This window comes from Psammomys obesus, unplaced genomic scaffold, assembly GCF_907164565.1.
Source record: "Psammomys obesus unplaced genomic scaffold, mPsaObe1.curated_primary_1811, whole genome shotgun sequence".
NCBI classification, from domain to species: domain Eukaryota; kingdom Metazoa; phylum Chordata; class Mammalia; order Rodentia; family Muridae; genus Psammomys; species Psammomys obesus.
In genome coordinates, this window is record NW_026596095.1 from 20,315,057 (window position 1) to 20,330,795 (window position 15,739).

General features: G+C 36.8%; 1 protein-coding gene across 3 annotated transcripts in view; it reads right to left on the minus strand.

Moving 5' to 3' along the window:
• The window catches only part of Gstcd (glutathione S-transferase C-terminal domain containing), a 98,563-nt gene that overhangs the window by 81,930 nt on the left and 894 nt on the right, over positions 1 to 15,739 (minus strand). For 2 of the 3 annotated variants that reach the window (XM_055628264.1, XM_055628262.1), the window contains exons 2-4: positions 12,448 to 12,641; positions 9,126 to 9,566; positions 6,222 to 6,689 (exon numbers count right to left, since the gene is read on the minus strand). In XM_055628264.1, coding sequence (XP_055484239.1) covers positions 6,222 to 6,689; positions 9,126 to 9,545 — 888 coding nt within the window. In that variant the 5' untranslated portion in view covers positions 9,546 to 9,566; positions 12,448 to 12,641. The remainder of the gene's footprint in view (positions 1 to 6,221; positions 6,690 to 9,125; positions 9,567 to 12,447; positions 12,642 to 15,739) is intronic. The other variant, XM_055628263.1, reaches the window with a different exon arrangement.

The following is a 15,739-nucleotide window of genomic DNA, read 5'->3' on the forward strand; positions in this document are numbered from 1 at the left end:
TTTTGAGTGAGGATTGATCATCTTACCTAGGGTCCTCCGTCAAGCTCACCTTCTTTAGGTGTACAGATTTTTGTAGATTTATCCTATATAATATGCCTAGTATCCACTTATAAGTGAGTATATAACTGTGAGTGACTTTCTGTTTCTGGGATACCTCACTCGGGATGATCTTTTCTAGTTCCCACCACTTGCCTGCAAATTTCATGATTTCCTTGTTTTTAATTGAATAGTATTCCCACCGTGTAAATGAACCACAATTTCTGTATCCATTCCTCAGCTGAAGGACATCTGGGTTGTTTCCAGCTTCTGCTATTACAAATAAAGTTGCTACAAACATGGTTGAACAAATGTCTTTGTTGTGTACTTGAGCATCTTTTGGATATATGCCTAGGAGTGGTATAGCTGTATCATGAGGAAGCGCTTTTCTTAATTGTCTGAGAAAGAGCCAAACTGATTTCCAAAGTGGTTGTACAAGTTTACATTCCCACCAGCAATGGAGGAGGGTTCCCCTTTCTCCACATCCTCTCCAGCATGTGTTGTCATTTGAGTTTTTGATCTTGGCCATTCTGATGGGTATAAGGTGAAATCTCAGGGTCATTTTGATTCGCATCTCCCTGATGATTTACGACATTGAGCATTTCTTTAACTGTTTCTCTTCCATTCTATATTCCTCTACAGAGAATTTTCTGTTTAGCTTCCCAACAACTTAAAAATAAAACAAAACAAGGAACTTCACCAAGGCACTGAAAGACCTCTACAGTGAAACCTTTAAGACACTGAAGAAGAAATTGAAGAAAACACCAGAAAATGAAAACACCTTTTATGCTCCTGGATTGGTAAAATTAAAACCGTGAAAACATGGCAGGCAAGATCACTCAAAGGGTGTAAGTGCTTGCCATACAAACCGAAGGGCTTTGATTTCAATAGTTAGAACCTACCAGTGGAAGGAAAGAATTAGCTCCACAAAGTTGTTCTCTGACCTTTACATGTGTGCCATGACTGATACACACACACACACAAGCTCGTGTGAGCACTAAAAGTATATATTGTGAAAATAGCTTATATTGTGAAAAGTTATCTATAATCAATATAATTTCTATTTAAAAAACAATAATATTCATCATAGACATAGCAAAAAAAAAAAAGCAAGGAAGAAAGAAATCTTAAAGTTTATATAGAAGCACAAAAGATCACATGTAGCCAGAGCAATTCTAAATAGAAAAAGCAATGCTGAAGGTAGGACAATATCTGACCTTAATTATATTATAGAGCAATAGACATAAAGAGACTAGACACTGGCACAAAAACACACTTTAAGACAAATGCAGCAGAATAGAGGATCCAGGAAAGAACCCACATAGCTATGGCCATGTAATTTTTGACAAAGATGCCAAAAGCAGTGTGTGTATGTGTGCGCATGTGCGCACGTGCATGTGCGCACGCAAGCTTGTGTGTGCATGTGCATGCGTTTGTGTACAGGTACACAGGCCAGAGACAGATTCCTCTAGAACTAGAGTAATAGACAGTTACAAGCAGCCTGATTCAGGTACTGCTAATCAAATGCAGGTCCTCTAGAAGAACAGGACATGCTCTTAATTACTGAGCCATCTCTGCAGCCTCTATATCATGTTTTTTTCAAGGATTACAGCACAGGGAACTTCCTATTGACACACAGAACACAACAAAGAAATAAGTACTTTGCTGGAAAAAAAATAGCCTATTCAACAAATGGTGCTGGTACAAATGGATATCCACTGCGGAATGAAAGTAAATTCTTCTTTTTCATTCAGAAGAAAAAACATTCCAAACTGACCAAATACCTTAATTTAAAACCTAAAATGTTAAAGTTGCTGTAAGAACACATATGAAAAACACTTCAAGACCTAAGCATACAAAATAATTTTCTCAACAGAACTCCAATAGCACAGGAAGTAATCTCAAAAACCAAAAATGGCGCTGGCTGAAATTAAAAAGTCTGCACAGCAAAAGAAAACATTGGCAGAGGGAAAAGACAGCCTGAAGAATTGAAGGAAATCTACCTAACTCAATTTCAGATAGGAGTTAGGAAAATACACAAAGAACTGAAAAAGGTAAACAAAATTTTCCAATCAGTACAGCAGATGAGCTAATGAGCTGAATAGACAGCTCTCAAAAGAAGAAACACAAATAGCTAATACGTATTTTAGAGTCTTCATTATCCTTAGCCATCAGGGAAATGCATTTGAAGACCACTCAGAGATTTCATCTCACCCTAGTCACAATGCCTATTATTATAAAAACAAAAACAAATACCAAAATCTGGTCAGAACGGGCAGAAGGAAGAATCTTAACTTAACTGCTGGTGGGAGTGGAAACAGATGTTACAACCACCATGAATCAATACAGGGCTAGAGAGATGGCTCAGCAGGTAAGAGCACTTGCTGTGTAAGCTTGAGGACCTAAGTTCGAATCCAAGTACTAATGAAGGGGCACAGTGAGGGGGTGGGAAGAAAAGAGGATTTCTGGAGCTTGCTGACCACTAGCATAGCCCAAAATTCACTGAGAACTATCTCAGTGGAATAGAGAAGCACACCTGACATTATCCTCTAACCTCTGTGTAACACACACACACACACACACACTTTCAAGAATCACTCATGCACAAATTCAGTATGTAAGTTCTTCCAAAACTTAAAAACAGAGCTACCATATAACCTAGCTACACCAATCCTGTACATATAGTCAAAGGACTCTAAATCCTTTAATGTACATTGATATTTTCACTGCATATATGTCTTGTGAGGGTGTTGAATCCCCTGAAACAGGAATTATAGACAGGAATTATAGGCTTACACATTCACGTATTGGTATATTATTTAAACAGCCAGGAAATAGAATCAGTATAAATGTCCATCAGAAGATAAATGGATAATGAATATGTATTATATATACACAATGGATCTTATTCTGTAAAAAGAAATTGGTAGAGACATAGACAAATCTGGAAATTTGTATGAAATGAGGTAAAGCAGACTCAGAAAAGTACATACTGCATGTTCTCTTTCATATGTGGTTTCTATTTTAATTTTGATATATGTGAAAGGGGCATAATATATACTATGTTAGTAAATTGTCATTTGCTATCTGACTTCACTGAGAACACACCACCACATCTGAGACCCAAGCATGTCTGCCTGAGAGTGTCATCCAAATCCCTTTGTCTGGGGATGGGCTGCCTCTATTTCCATGACAGGGAGGAGAGTAAAACAAAACAGCCCATGAGTGAAACACACTGTTCCCTTGAGAAAAGCTACAAGGTAAATCATTTCCAACACATTGCTATTATCTGCCTCATAATATAAAATGCCTACATGGTAGCGAGAGATGGCTCTTCAGTTAACAGTACTCCTGCTCTTCCAGAGAACCTCAGTTCAGTTCCTAGCACCCATGTGGGGCAGCTCAAAACCACCTACAACTCAAGCTCTAAGGGGTCCAATACCTTCTTCTGACATGAACACCTACATGCATATGTACATATCCATACACAGGCCCATACACACATATATAAAAAAAAAATAAATCCTTAAAAATATTTTTGTAAAAAGTACCTATAGTAGGAAAGGGAAGCAGGAAATAGGCCATAGGAACTCCCAGGCGCAGTGAGAAAGCTCAACTAAGAACTGGGATGACTGCCTCAACTTCTCCAACCAGTGTCTGCCGATGTTGTGAGCATCATGATGACATTATTTCTGTTGCTAGTTGTTATTTTACCTGGAAGCCTCATACAAAAGAACATCTACTCTGTCTGGAACTCTCTTTTTTGGGAACTCTGGTTTACATGTTAAATGTCATTAAAACAGCGAGCTGTGGGTATAGTTCATTTGACAGTGTGCTTGCCTAGCATACATGAAGCTTGAGTCCCTCACTGTGTCCTGGGGTATAATAATACACACCAGTTATCCCAGTATTTGGAAAGTAGAGATAGAGGGATCAGTAGTTCAAAGTCATCCTCAGTTACATAGGAAGTTTGAGACTAGCCTAGGATACATGAGTCTCTCAAAACTGTGTGCTAAAAAAAATGATAAGTACATATTTTTACCTTGTTTCTTAATAGCTTATTATTACTGCTGTCATATGTGTATGGTGTATGTGTTTTAGCACAGGCACACATGTGCCAAGGTGTGTTTGTGGAAGTCAGAGGATGGCATTCAGAAGTCTGTTCTTTCCTTCCGTCGTGGATGCCAAGGATGGAACTTTGTCTTGCACTAGACACATGAATTTATCTGCTAAGCCATCTCACTGACCAGTTTTGCTCTATTTTAAACCCAGTGTTTGTTTGTAACATCAGCCTTACTCAGGAAGTTAAGTTGATATTCTACCTGATTAGAGATGGGAAAAATCCAGCCAATTAGAAATACTTTGGCTTTGATTAATCCCAATCAGGTAAATAACATTTAAATTCATCTAAAATGAAATGCAAATCATCTGAGATGAATGGGGCCATCTGGACGACCTAAAGTCACCTTCATGCAGGTGAATCCAATTTGTCTTTTGCTTTCTTGAATTAAAAAATCAAATATTCTTATTTTCTCTGTAGCACTTACCATTATTTTATATAAATATTATTTGTTTGTTTACTTGTTCATTTCTTCATTCCCCTAATTAGAAAATTAACTCCAATGAAGTCTGGGATCTTAACTGCCTTGCTCAGCACTGTATGTCTGGTACTTATAAGAGCTCCAGACATACATACCTTTAGCAATGTCTACAAATAATGAGCATACCACTATGAGCTCCTGAGAAATTAGAAATCATGAATACCAAGACTATCATAATGTATGACCACTCTAAAGATTGATGTTTATAGTCATAAAAGGGAAGCATCAGGGATAAATGAAACTAAAAATCATCTAAGAAAAGAAAGCCATAGGATGTTTAAAATACCAATTAATGCCTAAACAATTCCCATTTCTTTCTCCTTCTATGTTGCTTAATTCTGAAATAATTTGCTTGCCATTCTTGTTTCATTTCACTTTTGACAACAAAGACAACAAAAGGTTCTTTAAGAAAATACCAATTTTTCCACATTGTATCAATGCCAAATTTACAGATTTTCATTAGAAGTCTTTTTTTCACCTTACAATGGAGATACCTAAGATGGGATGATTGTAGAATAAAGTCTGGTTTCTGGGTTCTTATTAGGGAAATGGGAAACATGTTCAAATTAGGAAAAATACAGCTACTAAGAACCAAGAAGAAGACTTAAAAGGTCATTTTGGTATTTCACCTGGGTTTTTGTTTCCCCCACAGAGTTCAAGAAAGATAAATAGAAAGAAATAAAGAGAGATAGATAGACAGACAGATAAATAGATAGGGTACATAGATAAATAGAAACATTGGCAAATAAACTCTACTAGGAAAGTTCACATGTGAATTTTCCCACATTATTAAAAAGCATGCAATCTTAGGGAGAAGTATTCAAGTGAGGGGGAAAATTCTGATTTGATAATATCCAGTTTAATGTTTAGTATTTTAACTGACTATTTTATAATAAAATATAACTGAGAAATCTTTTTAATTTTTGTCTTTTTGTTTTTTTCACATTGGAATTTATATTATTATCAAGATAATTATAATAGCAACTTAACATTAAAAATAATATCCATTACTAACTCAAAATTAACTATAGTTTTATTAATTCCTTATATTGATCACACTATAGAGTATGTTAATCAGCTTTTCATCACTATGAAAAAATTACTAAGATAATAAACTTATTAAGACAAGATCTATTTTGCCACACAGTTCCAAAGATTTCAGTTCATTGTCACTTGAGCTGGTTATCTTGGATCTCTGGTGGCACAGAACATGCAGTAGGAAGGGGGAGAGGAGAAGAACTACTACCTCATCCAAATAAAGAATCAAAAAAGACAGAAAGGGCCACAATGCCGTCAGCTAAAGGGCACACAGCCATTGCCACAGCCTCCTCCAATGGTTCTCACCTGAAAGTTCCACAATCTTTTATTATGTGATAGGCTGAAGACCAAGCCTTTAACACATGCACCTTTGGAGGGAAGAGAACCAAGCACCTATGGACAGCCTCCATTTTACAAACAAGCAATCAGAAACAGTTAAGAATTTGCTCAGAACTATGGCAGGTAAGAAGTAGAATCAAATGCAAACCCAAACAATGTAGCAAACTGAAGCTCATAGTAACATACAGACTGCAGATGAATCCTTACCAAAAAGGGGTGAATACAGGGCAAAAGCACGATGTCTGCCAAAGTGAAGTACAGTCCTTCTGCAAATACGTGCTCCAGAGGTGGAAGGTCAGTGGCTTTTGCTTTCCTGATATGAGAAGGTTCCCTGCTGGCAGCAGCTGGCTCTTCTTGCACTGTGAGCTTTGAGAAGGCCAACTTCAGCTCTAGACTCTTGGATTGGCCAGCCAACTCTCTGGGTGCCTGCTGTGCACTGGCCTTATTCTTTGCTTTTCCCTTACCAGAGGGAGGCCCAACTCCAGCAGCCTTCTGCTGCTTCAGCTTCTGTCTGCGGAGTTTGTCATCATTGTGTACTCTGACAGGCTCGCTCAGTTTTCTTTCAAGCTGTATTATCTCTTCAGGGATAGTTGGGGACTGGTCAGAAGACTCCTGAAGAAAATTCTCAACAGCCAAAGGAATTGTGAGTTCACATAGCCTGGTCCACTGACTAACCTACAAACAAGCAAGATGTGAGCAATTCTCTCCTCTCAACACATACTGAAGAAAATCAGCTGTTATTGTGAAATAAAACTGGTTTAAATAATTTAATGGATGGGCTAAAGCATCCTTGAGCTTGGCTTCTAGGCTAGAGTAGAAAACCTATTACAATGCTTCAAAAATAAAACCCCTAAATGATATAGCTTCTGTGTTCCTGTATCCTCTTACTAAATACATCATCATACCCTTGCCCCTGTGGTGGTCTGAATGCAAATAGGCTCATATACTTGAATATTTGGGCCATAGTTGGTGGAACTATTTGGGAAGGATTAGGAAATATGGCCTCTTGGAGTCTCCAACACGCTCCAGCAGTGGCTTCTCAAGGCTTCCTTTCAGGGCTTCAGCAGCTCTTTTTAACCATAGAGGAAGATTTTGCAACTTCTTAACTCTTGTGTCCTCCATAATTCTAAAGCCAGACTGTATGCTGCCCACTTGGGATGAAGCCTGGCTCTCTTGAATTATATTTGCAAGTCTTTTTGTTGTTGCATTAGGAGAAGATTCTTCAAGCTTTTTTTTTCTATCTATCTATCTATCTATCTATCTATCTATCTATCTATCTATCTATCTATCTATCTATAAATTGGAAGGTTAACTGGATAGGGTCTTGTCCTGAGGACACCCCTCCTTTGTTTCATTTTGCATATGGCCTGTCCTTAATCTTTTTTAGGACAAACAAGCCTTGGTTCCAGCATTAAATTTTCTTTTTTTCCTTACAACTGTACATTTTGTATTTTTGTCTTATTTGTTCTTTTTCACTATAGAACAGCATAAGAGTGATTACTAATAACCACAGGACTCTTAATAACCATTAGGCTCTCTTGAAATCTCCTCAGCCAAGAAAATTAGAGAACTAAAAATTTTAATTTAGTCTCAGGCAGATTCTTAGGACAAAGGCATAAAGCAGCTGCATTTCTTTGCTAAAATATGACAAGAATGGTGTCTAGCCCAGTTGCTAATATTACTTTCCTCTGAAACCTCTTCAGCTGGGGCAGTCATAGTCTACATTGCTGTTCGCACTATTGTTTTCCATGCTCCTACTAGGGTGGCCTGGTAAGCCTATCTTATAGCACTCACAGCTCTCTTAGTTCAAACTCTTTCACAGTTATAGAAAAAAACAGCATGATCAGGCCTGCCATACCTCCAATGAGGCCATATTTCCTAATCCTTCCCAAATAGTTCCACCAACTATGGCCCAAGTATTCAAGTATATGAGCCTATTTGCATTCAGACCACCACAGGGGCAAGGGTATGATGATGTATTTAGTAAAGGACACAGGACCACAGAAGCTACATCATTTAGGGGTTTTATTTTTGAAGCATTGTAATATGTTTTCTGCTCTAGCATAGAAGCCAGAGCCATGAGACAGCTGTCAAGGAGAATTGCAGACATGGGTGGAATCAGCCCAAGAGAGAAGTGTGTTGCAATCTGCTAGGTCCAAAGGGTAGAGCTTTGACATTGGACATGGAGCTACAATATAGAGTTGGCCCTTCTGGGTTTCAGTCTTGCATTGGTCCAGTATTTCCTCACTCCCTTTTGGAACGGTGATGTAAATTCTGTACAACCACATGTTAAAGTACTTAAGGTTTTTTTGTACTTAAGTTTGTTTTTTTGTTTTTTGTTTTTTTTAAAATGTGGTTACAATTAAAAAATTGACAAGAGTGTCAGAAGAAACTTTGGACTCTGAAACAGTCTGAGACTGTGAAGGACAATCGGACTTCGGAAGTTGGACTAAATGCATTTTGCTTTATGATATGGCCACAACACAAGCCTGTGCGGGCTAAGAAGTAGAATGTGGTGGTTTAAGTGAGAATGAACCCTAAGCTCATATATTTAAGTGTTTGATCCCCAGTTGGTGGAATTGTTTGGGAAGGCTTAGGAGGCTTGGCATTGTTGGAAGAGGTGGGGCACTGTGGAGCAGTTTTGAGATTTCAAAAGACTCAAGCTATTCCCTCTAAGTTCTCTGTGTCATGGCTACGTGACAAGATGTGAACTTTCAGCTACTGTTTTAGCACCATGCCTACTTGCTGTCATGCTCTCTGCCATGATGGCCATGGACTCTAAGCCTCTACAACTGTGATCCCCAGAAAAGTAATTAAGACAACCCCCAAAGTTTTAAAAACTCTTCAGGGCTTATAAGACACTACAACTTGAGTTTTTCTCTCTATATGAACATTTTTTTAAAAGATCCTCAATATGATGAAGGGATTATTTCAAAACAATCTATCTAAACTTCATAAAATACATCTTAAATTCTTATTTCTTAGTATTGCTCCGTAATGATATCATGTAAAGGGCTCAACTGTCCAATAGTTACCAAAGCAAGTTAAAATTATGTTGGTGTAAATGTTATTACTTTTAGCTTTAAAAAGCAGAAGAGACCTTATACTTACCTCAGCACAGGCTTTCAAACAAGTCTTTTTAAAACCTAGAAGTTCCAAAATTTCTTTTCTTGAGGGCTCAGCTTCATAGGATTTCTGGATTATGTGTCTCAGGACAACAGCAAGTCCTGCTCTACAAAAAATGTCTGATTGTTCCACCACAGCAGGCAAACAGCAATTCTGGACTATCGGTGGGAGCTCCTGCCTTGAAATAACCTGGATTTCCACATCCTGGGACAGGGCCTTTCTTAGGAGTGAAGTGTCTGCAGGTTCTTTGGCAAGGACTAAGCAAACGTTAAAGACCTTGCAGTCACAATATGCCAGTAAAAACAAAGTCACAGATGTATGCAGAGGAAAGATGCAGCCTTCTGTCTGGTGAGAGTACTCGAGGTACAAAGATTCTTCTGTGGCACTTTTCTTAATGCCTTTCATTTTCTGCTGTCATTGGGTCACCTATAACAAAAATTAATGCGGCTATTGGCCTTCAACTGGAACAATTTAGAAGTTAAAAGATGAGTGTTTTTCAAAAACATCAGTAAGAATTTATACCTAAGAATTTTTACTTCAAGGCTGAGTAATGGCTTTCAAAAAAAAAAGAAAAAAAAAAACTCAAAACTTTCCCCACTCTGCATGCCTGATTAAACCTTTTCAGGGATGATTTTAGGATGAGCAACCTTAGCACGTTGTAATAGAAAGTTAGTACTCTTTTACAAGCCCTCCCCCAGCCAATCTTTTCTGGGTCTACCTGTAGTATAAATACAGAGCCTATTTCGCATCATTTCCACTGCTTCTGACTCACTACTACTTTTGAATTATATCAATTTTGCCTTCACCTGACTCTGCTCCTCCTGCCTGCAACTGATTCTGTTAAAAACGAAATTCTGCTACTCAGCTCAAGTTCTGTAGCATCTTACCATCCTACTGAAATATCAGTGCCCTACACAGACCTTGATGTAATCATTTTATGTCTTTTGAGTTTGTTTTAATTTTCCTCATTGCTTACTGCTTTCCCCAAAAGTGAATTAAGAATCTCTAGAACTCTACCTGCACTCCAACTTCAAAATCTTACTGAGATTTTCATTGACTACTTTTTATATTACAAACCCCAATCTACATATACCCTTTACTTTGCCTTCTGTGCTTTAATTGCCTCCACAGCACTTAGCACCATTACAATACACTATTTATTTAATGTTTGTCTCCAGCAACTACTAGGATATTCTGTAAGAATATTTTGTTAACTGTTATGCTTAAAATAGAGGCTACTAAATATTTGTATGTAAAAAGTATTTACTAGATGAATTCAAGGATGAGTACATACACAGTGGTTGTTTTAAAGATGCATACAGGATATCGTGAGATCAAATTATTTCCTTAAGGCTTTTGTCAATTAGGACTTTTACTTACTTCTGAGTCCCTGGTCCAGAGTTGCCCACATTCTAATCCATAAACCACAATTCAAAAACTGACACTAGATGGCACTCTTTAAAAGCATTTAACAGCATATAACCGGAAGTGGGTGTAGTGGAGAAAAGTGTGTGAGTGTGAGTGTGTGTGTGTGTGTGTGTGTGTGTGTGTGTGTGTGTGTGTGTGAAGAAAGGTACAAAAGAACAATGAAAAAGAAATTTTGCATACAATTCATACACTTTACTCACTGTGGGTACTCATAAATGTTAAATGCCAACTAAACAAAATAGAAGTACCTGCCCATGGTGATAGCCGAACAATTAATGAGCTATCTAAGAGAAAAATGAGAAAGTACAGCAGATTTTAGCATTTTTTCCAATATAGATATTAGTCATTTTTCCTTGGAGATCAAAAATGTTGGTAAATAACTGTGGCTTTAAAAAATTACTCTCCCTGGACAATTTCTCCCCATTACGCATTAATATTATGAAATGAGTATTAAACATTTAATAAACTTGTACAAATCTGGTGTTTTGGCTTGTCCTGTGTTTTCAGAAGTAGAACACAGTTTTGGTTCAAAGTTTACAAATATCATTAGCAAAAAGAAATTCTTTTTCCCTCTTCTTTTTTCTACTTTGACAATTCCCTAGTTAGATCATGAACTTTAAACACTGAAGAGTGAATTTCAGGGTCTCCAAGGTTTCTGGGACACAGCTTGCATTGCTTCTTAATAGATTTTTGTCAAGCAGAAACCTTTCACTTGCTCCTTCTCAACTCTGGCAGATGTCATACTGCAGTCACAGAGAGAAAAATGACAAAGCAGCAGACAAAACATAAAGCTTCAGGAGCTAAACAAGACCAATACAACATGCATCTATCTCTTCTATGTCAGCATGACTGGAAATTTGCAGGAGAAATAAATAGGTAAAAAGGAAACATTAAAGCTTCAGGTTCATTACTTAGAGAAATCTTCAAGGATATGTTTAAATGGTTATATTAAATCATAAGTATAAAACTTAGACATTTAGGCTATTTGCATTTTCATTCTAGTTAATGTGTCTTGGGTCTGACAAAACATTTCACATATAAAAAGGGAAATCAGCTTTTTCCCCCCTTACTCTAAAATATTAAAAAAACAAAACAAAGCAAAACAAACAAAAAACCCTGCTGGGCTTTGTTGGTGTACTCCTTTAATCGAATTGGCAAGTGGATCTCTCTGAGAGAGAAAGACAAGATGTGAGAGTGTGTGTGTGGGAGAGAGAGATGGGGAGAGAAAGAAAAGAATATTTAAAATAAACATACTTCTTTATCAGCTAGAATTTTAAAAAGCAATTTGAATGTTTTATGTTCAAAGTTCAAGTCAGGATCCTTTGCAACTCAATATTACACAATAAATTACATTCTATATGACAGATAAAAATTATGTTATGCAGCAAAATAATAGTATTTTTTATTGTTGTTGCATTAAAAAAAATACTAGCCAGGTTTGGTGGCTCAAACCTTTAATCCCAACATTAAGGAGGGAGAGGCAGGCAGATTTCTTTGAGTTCAAGGACAGCCTGGTCCACACAGTGAATTCCAGGACAGGGAAACTACAGAGAGAACCAGTTTCAAAAACTCAAAGTATTAACTGAATCTAAAGGGATCTATTTTTAAAACTCATATTTTTTTTTAAGGATAAATAATATTCTTACATTGCTCAAAGTGGAGGCAGAAGAATCAGGAGTTCAAAGTCATCCCAAAACACACAGCCAGATTAGAACCAGCCTGTGTTAATGAGAATCTGCCTCAAAATCCCAAAATTTTGGAAAATATTAATATTGTAAAAGTATAATATAAATTAAAGCACATCTTAATTACGAGAACAATCTTACCAAAGTGAAAATAGAAATTATGTTATTAAAATATTTTTAATAAGGATACCAACCTCATAATTCTTAATAAAAAAATCTCCATTCCAAATACTGGTTATTTGACAATTTTTAACTCTGGATACAATTCTTTGTCATTGTTTCCTGATTCCATTCAGATCTCTCAATGAATCATGGCTCAAATTCTAGTCACACAGGAGAATTACAAATACGAAGCCAACTTGTCCTACATGGTGAATTCAAAGCTAGCCTAGGAAATTTAGGAAGGAAATTTCAAAATCAGAAAAGGCTAAGATGTAGCTCAGGCCAATATATATATTAATATAATTTCTAGTGCCAGAAAAAGCACCACAAAACCTGATATGTCATGAACATTTATTCTATTATACTGAAAAAATCCTATTATCTTATGCTGTTTTTCCCTTTTCTTTTAAATTCTGACTGTTGACTGACTTCGTGGCCCATCACCATGCACGAGTCACATTTCCACAGCATCACCGTGTCCTGCAGTGCCAGTGGCTTTCAATATTATCTGGCTCCTACATTTATTTCAGGCGTGTCTTGCCTGAGCTCCAGGCTCCTTCACATTTCACTGAGTATCTTTCTAAACTGTTCACTTTTTAAATGGTCCCATTGTTGATCAAACAGCAACACCGTTCACCTACCTCAATGACTGAAGCCCCACTCAAATCCTTTCTCTCTCATATCCTGCTATCTCCTCCTTTGAAATAGAACTTTAATTCCTTAGCATCTCCTACTACCACCTTTTAAAGTCATCACCAGCTAATCTTACAGGAATGTCATATATCTTATACACCCCACTTTCCACACAAGCCTATTCTCCAACAACAGTCTTTAAACACAATCTCCTGCCAGGTCACCAGTAGCCCCTCAGCACACTAAGATTCAATGTGATTTCCCTCTCTATTTGCTGACTTCATTAATATCCTTTCTCACTCCTTCCACCTATACTTCTTCCTTCCTGTTCCTCAAAGAGGCCAGAACCTCCAATGTAAGTTTTTGTTTAGCTGTTCATTTTCCCTTCCTCATTTCACTGATTTCTCTAACACATATCATCTCAAGAAGCCTTTCCTGATCACATGAATTAAAAACACACGTCAGTCACTCCTTAGCATCTTAACTAGCATCCGTTTCCTTGGTAGCTTATCACATGGCACTTTTAATGATTAATGCTACTTAAGCTTTAGTTTATGGGATGAATACAGATGAACGCATATACAACCGATGGCCAACGATCACTACAAGAATACAGCTGAGAGCTCCAGTCTGATTCAACAGTAACTTCATTCACCAACATCATTTTCTCTTGCAACTCAATCTACTTTAAGGCTTAAGTGTAAATAAAAATGAAGAAACAAGTTCACCTACATGAGTTGATTCAGGATGGCTGTAACTGGAGTCCATCCAAACAAGTAAACAAGGAAGCAAAGACACAAATACTGATTTTTCAGACAAACTAGAAACCTTAACTACTAAAGAGTTTGCACACATATCTAGCAAACAGAGTATTTATTTCCTCAAGAACTATAAAGTGATGGCTAAAAACCTGACCTCTTGAACAAATTAACTGAACTTAAACACCGGTTCTGACTCTTTGGAGCTAGAAAACTTTTCTTCATCTTCGTCTTCTCAGTTATGAACTGAGGACAGTAAAAGCAGCACCTTCCATATTGTGTGCTATGGTAATGGACAATGGTGGTTACAGAGCAAGTCCCTAAGTAAACGCTGGCTACTTTATTTTTTTTCTGGTCAGTGCTACAGATCAAATCCCAGGCCGCACTCATTCCAGGGAAGAACTCTTGTCACTGAGTTACACCTCAGCCCCTACTGTTCATTACAACTTTATTCACAAATTTTTTTACCTAGTGACACTATTAAAATGCATAAACTTTAATAGGAAAATCCAACTATGCTTTTTATTTCAAAATTTCTTCCCAGGAAGTGTGTAGACTATGATGGACTGAAGATTGATTTTTCATAAACACTGAAAAAATTGATACCGAGGTATAAAAAACAAGTCATAAAATGGTGGAATACAAATAAATTCCTAAGTCAATATACATATTAGCAGAATGTATTATACAAAATGAAAAGTTTAACACAGTTAACAAGTATGTACATTTACATTATTTCTCTGAAATACTGAAATCTAAATTTAAACCTGCTCAAATTCTCTCCATCAACCAGCACTATCCAGTTACAAACCGAAGTTTTACTTTATTATAATACAGATTTTTAAAAAATGTTCCTTCGTAAATGGCCAATTACCTCTAAATAAAAGTCAAAGAAAAAATACAGCTTTTAGAGTTCATAATATGTAATATAGGATTATAGTTCAGCAGCAATTAGCCCATGATTAAAATTACCTGTTTTCTTATTAGGGTGAGTAATTTTTATAAAATAACATATAAAATGACGTAAGTTTGGAAGTGAAACGCTTACTGAAATCTTAGTTATAGAAGAGTATACAATCTCTTTGGAGATTCAAAGAATTGTCTGTTGCTATGGAGTCATAATGCCCCTTGTGGTTAACAGAGATGCTCAGTATGAAGTATAAATATGTGGAAAATATGAGCGAGCCTGAAAAAAATTATTATCAGCAAGCAATACTTACTTTGGGATACAAAGTTTAAACTCCTGCATCCCAATAAATGATCATAGAAGAATCCAGTGAGTTACTTTGCACTTAAGGATAAACACAACACATACCAGGTAACTGTCCACACTATGGATTGACACTTGGTTAGGCCCAGATGTTTTAATGTCTGCCAAATGATTGCTTTTAGGAAGGCCTACTGGATTATTGTTTGTGCTTATTTCAAACCATGTGTTGTTTAAATAAAAGGCTGAAAGTATAGCAGGTTTAAAACAAAATTCCATTGGTCCGCAACCACAAAGCTTTAGTATTTTGTCCACTGCATCCTATTTCCCCTTCCTTGAAAGCCTACTGCTCCTTGGCCCCTTACTAGTTTAATGGTGATTTTTCACTAATAAAACAACATTCAACCCTCAATCTTATTCTTGAAGGTAGGCCTCTTCAAATGATGTGCCTGAAACACAATTTCAACTAAGGCCATCATCTTTGTAGTAGTGTATGCTCCTTGCAACGCAGTTTTCAAAAACTCATACAGCTTAATGTTGGATCCATTAAATATGACAGCAAATCAGGTGATGCATTGTAACGGTTTATTCTCGTGGCATTTCAAGACTATATTCATTTACATGCTCAAAACCATCACTAGTTCCTGCTAACTTTTTGTATTCTTTCTTCTAAACACCATTTCTGTTGAAAAGCACAAGAGAAACTTGACAAACGTCACATTCTTT